Source organism: Melopsittacus undulatus, chromosome 8, assembly GCF_012275295.1.
Source record: "Melopsittacus undulatus isolate bMelUnd1 chromosome 8, bMelUnd1.mat.Z, whole genome shotgun sequence".
NCBI lineage: Eukaryota > Metazoa > Chordata > Aves > Psittaciformes > Psittaculidae > Melopsittacus > Melopsittacus undulatus.
In genome coordinates, this window is record NC_047534.1 from 47,499,416 (window position 1) to 47,511,627 (window position 12,212).

General features: G+C 38.6%; 1 protein-coding gene across 2 annotated transcripts in view; it reads left to right on the plus strand.

Moving 5' to 3' along the window:
- Positions 1–11,984, plus strand: part of ADK (adenosine kinase) — a 299,743-nt gene extending 287,759 nt beyond the window's left edge. Inside the window, exon 11 of one of the 2 annotated variants that reach the window (XM_034065123.1) lies at positions 10,825–11,984. In XM_034065123.1, coding sequence (XP_033921014.1) covers positions 10,825–10,949 — 125 coding nt within the window. In that variant the 3' untranslated portion in view covers positions 10,950–11,984. The remainder of the gene's footprint in view (positions 1–10,824) is intronic. The other variant, XM_034065124.1, reaches the window with a different exon arrangement.
- Positions 11,985–12,212: the final 228 nt, after the last annotated feature.

Sequence of the window (12,212 nt, forward strand, 5' to 3'; positions counted from 1 at the left end):
TGATAGAGAGAAATGCAGTGGATCACTGCTGTGAAATGCTGCCTTCTGGTAACACCAGAGCTCTGAGATGCAATTGTTTTGTCAGTTGGGAGTGAGGGGTATTTGTTTGGTAATATCAATTAAATATGTATGTCCATGTGACTTTTTGTGGCTGATTTTAGTTAAAAAAGAGACGAGAGGATACTACTTTGAATTGCTTGTCTTTTCTTTAAAGTAAAGATAAATGTTATAACAGCAATCATCACTCTCTCAGTCTTCATTTATACAACATGGGTGGCTAATTGCCTCTGAGCAATCCTGTTGTTACTGAGATCATGGCTGATGAGATATGAAGCTTTGAAATAAAAATACCTTGTTAATGTCATCAGCATTTGACTGACAGCCCTTTTTGCCCATCTTTAATACTCCTGTTTTATAAACAGCATACATGAGTATAATAGCTGAGCTGCAGATAGGGCATCAATCTTTGCTTGCTAGGGGATAACTTGTCAACATGTTCATGACTTACCGTCTGTGTGTTCTGATGGCATTCGTAACTCTCTCAGATAAATATCACATCTAAACCTAGGCTATTATGTGACCACGTTATCTCTGTAACTGACCTTCTACAAACTAGAAAATTACCACATTATATGTTCCTAGTTGATTTTTCTCAGCCTCAGCTACAGGCACACCATTATCCTGATCAATAGTGTAGCCAGTCGCTAGTGATTTCAACATTAGTACTGGCACAGTTTAGAATATTGCTGCAGTTTGAGTTGCAGCTACTTAAACAAAACCATAAAAATAGATACCACTCGGGAAAAACGTGGAATATTCCTTTTTTCCTTTTAATTCCCTACTTCTCTTTCTGCCAGTTTCCATTCGGAATTATTTCTTAGGAAATAATATATTCTTTTTTGCTGGCATTATACTTAAAACTGATAGCACGTGTCGTCCATGTATAATTTAATTGTGATTCCATCTGCTTTAATTGTTTAGTTTTGATTGCTGCTTTTCTCTTGGTTTCTAACTGTTGATGTGAATTTTATTACACATGCATTTTTTATCAAAATGTAGTAACTTACATATAGTGAATCACATTTACTCCTATACAGTTTAAAGGCAACCCAGAAAAACACATAGTAGAATTATTGTAAGCCAACACATTAGTACACTTACTGTCACTTTTCAAATAACATGTAGAAGTGAGATCATAGAAGGATCAGTACCTGGAATTAAAAACCCTCAGAAGTTTCCAAGTAGACTGAAGCGGGGCTGGCTCCTTCTAACCAATGTGTCTCTTTTCCTGGCAGTGACACGATCAGTGTTACAGGAGCCCCAGTGCACAGCAAGAGGATTAATATGTTGCAAAACTGAGTTTTGAAAGGCCTAATTTACCTCACCATAAATCCAGTGACATTCTGGACAGGCTTTATGAGAAATGAGCATCAAATGGGTTGCATACATTTTAAAAAACAAACCTTCTGTGTTAAAAATAGATTTTCAAAACCAATTATGAAGTTCCTGGTTTTGCTGTAATAGCTATGGGACAATTACAAATTGACTTAACGCCTCAAAGCAAATCATCACCATTTAAAATACTTTGTCATGTGTACTATCCCTATCCTCATAACATTTCATTTTATATTAATGTGTCATGTGTTAGAAAATCATGTAATGATAAAGAAAATGTTCATGTGGAAGGTTAGAAATGACTTTAATGAGTTATTGTTACCTTACTCACAGATTGTTGGTAATATTTTTGTGTTATTTTAATGTATTCTGAGTAGAAACAGAGGCACTAGTCAGATTGGATCATCAAGAACATTCCCCTGGGAATCAGGGCAGACTATAGTCCCCTAAGAAACGATGTGTCAGATTAAGCTGATGCTGTGTTTGCAACGAAGGATAAGAATACACTGAAATATGTTATCTATTTTACATCTAATATGACTTGGTGTGATGCTATGGAGATTGACACAGTGACCATAAAGGTGCTTCTCACTCTGTGGTGTTAGCTAACAGGCTCCTCACTCACCTGTAGCTGCCTTTGTTGTATAATAGAGTGGTAACATCATACACACATTGAAATGGGCTCATACTTGAAGTGGGAAGATGACAAGGTTGCAATAAGAAAAAGATAAAAAACATGGTCCCAGTTGAAAGCAGTGGTAGTAGCAGTGCTTGTAGGTTGGTTTAACATTCATCTCTTACTCTACTTAAAGGGACATTATTGTTATTGGTGATCAGTGAATTAGTATCAATCCAAGATAGTAACAGATATTTAAAAAAGCAGAAGGAATTGAATGACACACTATTAAAATAAGACCATTATATACATAATGGTAGGGTAGGCTGTTTCAGCCCACAAAAGTCAATAAATGTATAGGCTGTCTAACTACTATATTCCCACTGCACTGGGTGTTCTTTTTGATTCTCTGCATACTGCTGGTTTGACTGTGTGGAATTATACCTGCAAATAAAACCTTACTGTGAGATGGTCGTTCTGCAAACACAACTTCAAGTTTACTAACTTTTGTTTATGTGAATCTCAACTGTGAGGTTACATTCACAAATTGTTGCCTTTTTGAACTAAAATATATGTTAATAACTGAATAGAGGATAGTACATGTATTCCGTTTTGTTAAGCTTAGAACTTCGTTATTACTACATTAAATTAGTGAAACTCTTCCTCTTATTCCAGGCAGTAGGTGATCTGCACCATTTACTGTCAATAAAACAGATCTGTTTTGAGGCTCAAAAGGCTTTCTCAAGTACTAATGTCATTCTGCTGCCTCAAAATGGCTAAGTAGAATTCAGTCTTTTGAAGAACATTTCTAGGAAACTTTCTAGGAAATGTTTTTAGGAAAAACAAAGAGAAATACCAGCCTGGAAAGTAGTTTCTCAGATAGCTGGAGAAGATGCTTCCAATGAAAATATCTGTATTTGGTTTGGCATATAGAGTGCCTTCAATACTCCTTGTAAGCCTGGAGGGCGGGGATTTTTTTCTTAATCGATGTTTTTCCCTGATCGTGGCTGTTGGAGACAAGCCCAAAGCCCCAAGATTCTGATGCAAAAGGTAATTTCCCAAAGGTCATCATGTGGACTTAAAAATGAAAAATAGGAGCAAACGATCTGAAGTTATAACTTCATTGTCAGCTTTTTCCATACTTCTTTCTTGAAGTACATTTGTAGACTGAAATTTTTCTTTTCTTGGACAATTAGAAGCATTGGGGAGTTTTTACAGCAGTGATATGCATCAGGTTATAAATAGAGGATGATTAATGCGGAGAATGTCACAGCAGAACATACTTAAGCCTATCCTTAAGCTGTTTCCCCTCATGGTGGACAGTACTTAGTCAAGGCATAGGCCAGTGATAGGAAAGATCCCACCAGTCCCAGTAGGCTTCAAATCAGGATATAGGTTTTCTCCATCCATTTCACTGCCTTCAGCACCAGAGTCACAACCACATTCCTACAATGCACAGTGACACCAAAGCAACAAGACTGCTAACTTTCCTTAGAAAGAGTCTCTGATGGGCCCAAGCATCTATACAGGTCCTGGGAAGTATGATGACACCTTATTTTACGAGTTTCAGTGAGCTGGCCCAATAGGTCCAAACAGTGGAAAACATATATGCAATGTAATAGAATTATTCAGACTTCAGTAACTGATTCCTAATGGAATAAAAGGGATGCAGTGGAGTTTTATTAATTTTTTTATTGTCACATTTTTGCAGGAATCTTTTATTAACATTTTCCATATGTAATCACTTAAAGCATTAGAGTCTGAACTCTTGCTTGCTTTGTGTGTTCAACACCTCCTCTCCATTCCAGGAAAAGGCTGCTAAACTGAAAACATTCCTTTCACTTAATCACAGTTGTCTAGTAAGTGCAAGGCTGTATTATTTGCCTGTGTCCATAAATGACTATAACCTCAGACTAAGGAAGACATACACTCATCTGAGTGATCCTTACAGAAATTCAGTGCATTCAAAGCGTGTCGTTAAATACAGAAAGCCAAGAGGAATAGGGACAGCAGTACCAATGCTAATGCTTTCCTTGAAAACATGCTTGGGTTAGTATTCGTGCTGGTGATTAGAAAATAAGAAGCTTGTGTAAGAGGGTTGAACATAGACAGTGAAATGCCTTTAGCATGTGACCATTTTATAAATAAATATAGACTTACGAAACATTTTATCCGTGATCTCACGGTTTTGTCATTCTTTGGAAGTAAAAATATTGACATTTAGCAGGCTGTTTGTTCCAGCTTTCTGATCTCCTGCAGTTTATTTTTATAACAACCTTATCGATGAGCCTCTTACTCAGCTCTCTAGGTTTAACTGAGTTGAGTCGATTTGTTACCACAGCTTCAAGTAGCTGTTACAGAACAAGCGAGACATCCTAATAAAGCTGTAAACGTGTTTACTCAAACATGGTATTGATTTTACTTGGAGAGGGAGAAGCTAGTGCTTAGCATGGTGTCAGGGAGGATGAATTTAACTGCAGTTTTTCATTGTCATCTGTCATGGTTCTGAAACGCTAAGTGAAGCCACAAGAGGATAATTAGAATTGCCAGAAATTTAGCCCCTAAAATCAGTTAACCACTTGAGATTTTTGTAGTTTAATTAGTTTTTATTAAAACTTTCCTCCAGTGGTATAGTCAGGAAGGGGTTTCTAATGCTCTTTTCAGTGAGAGTGAGATTTCAAGGTTGCCACTTGTTAGATATACATCTTAAATGACTGTTTTTCTGAAAGGGTTGGTAACCTTTCTCGCTCACTTGTAATTAGCTTGGTGCTAGAGTTCTGTAGAAGCAGAGAGCCATTTCATTTTAAAAGAGGGGGGAAGACACTTGTTTGTACACATATATATTTGTAGTTAGTAACATCTGAGTACATGCATGGAATAATTCTTACACTAAATTTTGAGAGAGGCAGTGCTCAGGTGTGTGAAGGTTGAAAGAAGTACGTTGTATTGGAAGATGCTTACATTTAATTTGCCTTATATACTGTAAGCCTAATGTGTCATACCACAGTGCCAAAATACATGAAAACAGGAGCCAAATCCCACCCTTCATCAAAAACGTTTCCATTTAGAATAGCCAACATTCGGTTTGATAGCAATGGGCAGGGCCTCTGGCTTACCACAGTTCTTGGCTGTAATATCCACCATCTGCCACAAAATTAAAGGAGAAACCTCAGTATGTTGACGTACGGCAGTTCAGTGACTATATTGCAGAATCATCCGATGCCAACATCTTTTACAAAGTCTATTCTGTCTGCTTGGCTCTTGGCATCAGCGTTGCTAACCACCTGATTACAACTGACCAGACTCGTGCTACCACATTAACCCACTCCAACAGTGCTAAAAGACATCCAAAAAAGCTTCAGTCGTATCAGCTACAAGGCTTTAAATTGCTAGGGTAATGTTTCTTGAAAACTGCATCTTCCCACACTGCTGGCCTGGAAAGCTAGTGGGATCACATAAAAATAGATGAGCGTTTGAGCAACTGTGATAAATGCTGCATACGAACAAGAGTGTGAAAAGGTGCTTGCAACTGTCCCCCATGGTGGAATAACACCATTTTAGAAAAGGCAGTTCACAAATTAAGCTGTAGAAACTTTAAATACAAAAAAGAAACAGAGGAGATGGCTCAGCTGTATGTGATCCTTTCTGTGGCTGGGACCATTTTGCTGGTGAATGGCCTGGCTAGTGTGGATTATATTAGGTGCTTCAGGGTTCAGCTGGAAGAGGATTGTCTGGGAACATCACACAGCAAAAATGGTTTTGAGGGGCTCCAAGTCAGGGTCAGCTTGTAATTGTTTATAATTAATGCATTTGATAATTGCTTTTTTCCTGCTTTTCTCTCTTGCCTTTCAAAAAAATACATTCATTTCGCTGTGGGCACTTTATGAAAGGTTGGAAGTGTGAGAGAAACTGCAGAAAGACGAGTAGTGGGGGCGCTGGGTGTCGGAGGCTATAAATGGATTTCCAGCCAGCATTAGTAATTAACAGTCATTAAAATTAATTGTCAAGTGTACAATTTGAAATGAAACATTTGGCTTCAATCTGAGCTGTTTTTAAGTGTTGTTAAATCATTACTGAAGCAAACCAGAACTGTTTTAAAATCTCCGCTCTTGGACTCCCACATTCCTACCCTAGCTGCTCTAGCACTAGGCGATCATTCAGGATTACTGCTGATACTCGGAAAACAAAACTTTTAAAGAAATCATTGATTTCAGTGGAATTGTCTATTTTGCAGGTGCAAGAAAATTAACTTGTTTCTTCTTTAATGATACTTAAGTGCTACTGAGCTCTTAGAAGTAACAAAGTAACCACAACACCTTTTGTGTCAGCCAGTGGACTGACTTGCTGTGTCTTTCAGACTTAACATTGGTACCCCAAAGAGATTAGTGCTGGTTTCAGTGAGCGCCTTGGTTTGGGTCTCAGTTTTGAGGCTCAAGCACCACTTCTAGCACTTGGCTTACAAAACTTTTCATTTGGATGTAGGCACAGAAAGAAGAAAGCAACTTGACTTTCAAGTCCCCCGTTCTGTTTGCAGACCTAACAATTATAAACATTGTTGTTGAGCACATGTAGTAAGGAAGATGGAGATAATAAAGATTAACTCTCAATTATCTCAGGCACACTTTTCAGAGCAAAGTGGTTTCAGAGATGCTTTTTTCTACTGAGCAGAAAAGAAATAATTACAGGCCAAAAATAGCTATTGGTGTGTTATAATCAGTTCTGTCATCTGTGAGTGCAAATACATTTTGTACCACTGTAAGGTTTAAAGCAGCTTTTGAAGCAAAGCTGTCTTTGCTTTCTAGGAAGGCAAGTGGGATGAATGGGACACAGTTCCATATAAGTTCTTATCGTGACTAGGTACAAGGTGGTTACTTGTCTGTCCATGCCTGAGGGGCACAAAAGGCATCTCAGCCTACTCTGAAAGCTTACTGAGATGGCTAATTACAGTCATCTACCATTACAGGATGCTAGACATCCTGTAACTGCTGTTTCTCTTACTCCATAAACAATAATCACTTTGGATGTCAGGGTAAGAGGCAGACAAGTGGGAAAGCCTTGAGTTTGGTTCTTGTCTTTGTGTTCTAGTGTGAAGAGAACAAACTACACAGTGAATGTAACACTGTTCACAGCTTCAGCAGTGTAGAAATACACTAAGTGCAGAATAGCTGCAGCTAGAGGATGATAGACAATATCACCTGAAGTTGTTTTTGTAAAATAATTGAAGCAAGGTTGTCTTGTGTAACCAAGATATACTACTCCTTTCTGCACTGCATTCCAGTGATAGCCTGGAACTAGTTCAGGCTGTGGCAGAAGTTAAAATACTTGCTGTGCTACTTAAGTATGTGCTGGGATGATCTAGTTCTGTGATTCCAGGCCCTTGATACAGGATCAGAGTTCAATCCTGTCCTTTCTGTCTGTGAAATTGTAGGAGGAATGTGAAGTGTGAAGCCATGTTCACTTATCTTTTAGCATTTCCAGTCATGGCACCTTAAAGAGATTACAGCCTTCACATGCTTGTCATCTTCCCTCCACCACCCTGCTCGCTGGTAGAGCTGTTTGAGTACTCACTAACTCACTTCAGTTTAAATCAGCTGGGTTAGGAAAGATCTACTATTCAACAGCTTACTGTTTAAACTAATATGGCTCATTTTGACAGAGTATCAGGTTATACAAGCAGCAAAGAAGGATGGTGAAAAACAGATGGGACACTAACTTCTTCATCTGGAACTCGAAGATCTGAATCCATGCCTTGAGAGTATGACTCATGGGGTTTTGCATCACAGTACCTTATCCTCTGGAGGAGGCAAACTCTGAATTATATTCTGACCATGTTGCTTTTTACAGCATTAACTGAAAAGAACATCCTGCAGCTAAGGCAGCCAACCTGATAGAGCTCTTTGCTTCCCTGCTCAAACAACAGTGCTTTCTGGTGTTCCCTCGGGGTCTGCTTTGCCAACTGCCTAGTCTTAGTATGTAATGCAGTTCTGTGTTTGTGATATGTGTGTTTGTATTGTCATTCAATGCGATATTGTGTCAGATACTGCTATTTCTATTTCATCTATGAAACACATGCCTTTTAAGAGAAACTCAACAGACGAGAATGGTTTGAGGGCAAACTCCCCACTGCAGTTTCTACATAGCTCATATATGACAGCTGTACTTAATGTCATTTCTCCACCACTCTGAAATCACAGACATCTCTCATTTCTCTTCCCAATTAGAACAGGGTGTTTTTTTCACCTGATTCTGCTTTCACTTAGATCAGAATAAATAAGAAGTAGCTTCACTGAAGACAAAAGATGCAGCATACTAGCTTGAAACCTCAGTGAGCCTGGGAGGTGATGACAGTCTCAGTCTAGTTGGTATTGAAAAATAATTCATGTCTTACAGTTTTTTGCTCCTTGGATTTTCTCATCTTCATAGATGTTTGATGCCTTGATCATAAACATAGAGGACAGTTGTTCTTTCTTGTATAATCCCCTCTCTGAATTTATGCTCTGCACAAAACCTAGCCTCATGTTTGCCTTTGGAGGCCTGCCCAGTGCATCTTTGATACTTACTGAGTTAGAAATGGACTGTCTTAACAGCCTCATTTTACATACGGTTACAACTTGCTCTCAAGTTTTAACCGCCCAGAAGCACACTGGCAAGCTCCTGCCTCCCAGGCAGTTTAAATTTGATGATTGACATTCTCCACATATCCAAGAAAGTTTCTCCTAAGAATGCATGTTAATTAAATGGAGAGCAGACCATTTTCATCTTGTTATTCAGAAATGGTCTGATTTCTGCCAGGCATGCTGTTTGGATTTCTCAACTGTTACCCAACTATTACAGCTGGACCATCCTGACACAGTTGTGTTGTCTGTCATCCCTGACTGCCATCAGTGATAACACTCACAGCACAATTTCTTCCTGTTTCAGATTCTCATCTTTGTATACTGAAAACTCCTGCCTTCTTTACTTGTGCTTACAGACTTAACTTTTGGTGGTGAAGCAGTCATTTTTTCCCAGCTCCTGTCAGTCAATATCTGTGAAATTTCAGCTAATATGTAGTTCTCTAGAAAAGTATTGATGTCAGACACATACGAGTTTTCTCCTACTTGTCATCTAAAACGCCTGCTTTCTATGGCCTCTCTACTGCAATGAAAAGTATTTGATTTATAGATTTAGTAGTTTCAAACTCTTCTCCCATTCAGTGCAGTTTAGAGAAAACTATACGTCAACTAAGCTTCTTTTCGCTATCAGTCATGACCGAGAAGCCAAGATAGATCTCAGCAACTCATGAAAATGGGGTCTTTTCTCACCAGCATTATCCTTTGTTAATCTAACCTTATTTTTCATGTTTGACATGATTTTGAATCGTCAAGGAACAGACATTATTGCATAGGATAAAATATTTTTATCACCTCCTAAAAATATGCTCTAATGTACTTAGAAGAGGAGCACAGGTTAAATGGGAACATCACAGTATAATGTAGAGTCTTTGCTCTAGTAGTAACCAAGCTGAACAGAGAAAGTGCATTTGAAAGCAAGCTAGCAAAAGATTTCCTCTTTGAATCAAAATTTGTAATATGCCAGAAATTGGTACCTATGAGCTACATACATAGTACTTATGAGAGACATGGTTTCAATATTAGGTTTGTACTGTCACAGCCCAAGGCCTGTCAGACCATGACACAGGAACTTGAAATGGTGGATGAAAGCTTTAGAAAGAACATGTTCCAGCTTGCTAGAATTCTGAATTTCCTGGGCAAGTCTCACTTTCCTTCTGTGATTGGATGAGGAAGAGAGATAAATCTGAAAGATATTGAAAGTGGGAGAAAAATGAGTAAAATATTAACTCTAGAATGACAGAGCTTTAAATTATAAGAGACTAAGTTTACTCTTCACATCTTGAAAACCTCTTCCAAATTTAAAATACGTATTTCACCTCTTCTGTAAGTTCTGTTGTGCTCTCAGTCTCGATAGTTTCAGCCAAGACAACATGTTTCAGAAATGAGGGACTCAATCCATAAGATCCATGGTGACACTTGTACTTAACTTTTCCATGGGCCTTTTTTGGCCTCTGCATGTATTCCTTTAAAGAGGTGCTCTGGTTTTCAGAACACTCAGCTTCCAGTGATTTCTGGTTTTCTAAGCTATGCATTCTAGGGCTTTGTTAGCTCAAGCAGGTAACCAAGTGCCCCGATCTGAGTGGTGCTTGGTTCTCCCTACGGTTTCTGTTTACATAGCTATCTGACCTTGCAAAGAGGTACCCACTGTTTCTGAAGTCTTAAGTTAACTTTCCCATAATCAAGGGCAGCAGATGTAATCTTGCTTTCCTCCTCAGGTAAAAAATTCTCACCTTTTTATCATTATGAACTCCTGTAACTGTGAATATAGATGATGTTTATTTGTTAGGTGCCTTTTTCTGAGAAAAGCTTGCAGAGTGACACTTGTGTGGGGCTGTAGCTGTACCCAGTATGAACAGAATCAGTTCTCTTTAGCAGGAAAAACTGCTTCTTTGTTTTTAAAATTATATTTGAGAAATCGAGGGTTTTCTCTAGAAAAGAAGAGAGCAAGCACTCTGGTAAAATCATTTTGAGGGCACTAATAAAGATCAGTCTTGATGATCTTTAATTTACTTGAAGCTACCAAACAGATAGAAATAACAGCAGCAGCAGGCCACTCAAGCAAGCACACACTTAAACTAGACTATGTACATACAGTTACACCAGTATTGCAGTGCTTTGCCCTGTGACAAACTGCTACACTCAAAAAACCCTAATCTGACCATCTTCTTTCTTCTCTTCCTCTCTTATTTTGTTCCATAGGCTTTCTCTCACAGCTCGTCTATGACCGGCCAGTGACTGAGTGCATCCGGGCTGGACATTACGCAGCCAGCGTGATTATCAAGCGTTCAGGTTGCACCTTCCCAGAGAAGCCTGACTTCCACTGATACTGGTGAATTGGAGGGATCAAGAGTGACTCCCAGGTTGCCATGGGATTTCTGCCTAAATTTTTCCTCCTTCCCTTTCCTCACCTTTCCAATTACCTGCATCAACGCTTCTGTACTTCTCTTTGTTGTATTCTAACCAAAATATGTATTTCTACAGTGTTCTCCCTTTCATACCACTACAATGTCTCAGTAGTCTTAACTTTTGGAAACAGTGCTAAGTGAAGCTTGTCCTCTCATCCATCAGGAAAAAATGTTCTATTTACACAGTTTATAAGGAAGTCCCTTGTAAATGACACTGCTGATTAACACCATAAAATACTTTGGTTGAATCACCTACTTTGTATCCAGCTGTGGCCAAATCCTGCTCAGCTTACATGAAATCGACAGACCTGACTTTATTTGTCACTTAACGTTGTAAACAAAGAATTGTTATTTCTATATAGTGGAGTCATACTAGTGTAAAGAGTAGTGTAAATGTCTCAAGAACTTCCCTATGTATTCAAGTGTACATGATCTGGCCATCAGATCCAGCCCAGGAGCCACAAAAGTGAGTAGTAATTTTGTCAGTAATTTAAGGACCTGATCCAGAGCTGTCATTCAGTTGTCTTGTGCTGCTGCTAGTAGCTTTGGGTCTGGCATGTGAGAGCAGGGTCTGGCCACTCCAGGTACAGTCACATTCATCTGTCAGGTGAGCTAGCAGATAGGTACTTTCAGTGATTTCAGGGCAGATATGTGAGTTGTTGATGAACATAAACATACAGATAGATCCTATCTCCTTCATGTTAGCTTTCTAGAGGCTGTATTAAGGTACACATAGTGAAAATGAGGTACAGAAATATTTATGCAGGATATATTGACAGGATATGCCAAATGGAATCTCTGAAACGCACATTTTTAAACTTTTAATTTACTTTGGATAATTAAGCAATATGGTGGATTTTGTTTGTATTTACAGTATTCAAAGAGATGATCTGACACTGCATTCATTACTTTGCTATGTAATTTGATACTGATAAATAAAAAATTGTCATACAGTAACTCCTGGTTTTGTATTGGTATGTGTCTGGTTTTCCTCCACCTATCATACTGAAATGGGAACAAAAAACAGTTGCTTAATGTACATACTAGATCTCAACATTTCATACAAGACTTTCTCTGTCCAGGTGGGTGTTCAAGGGTTATCTCAGCAGTAAGAAAGGGAAGGAGTATCAGTTTGGTGTTTGTACCACAGGAGAGATTAAAAATTAATGGGTAGGGTTCATC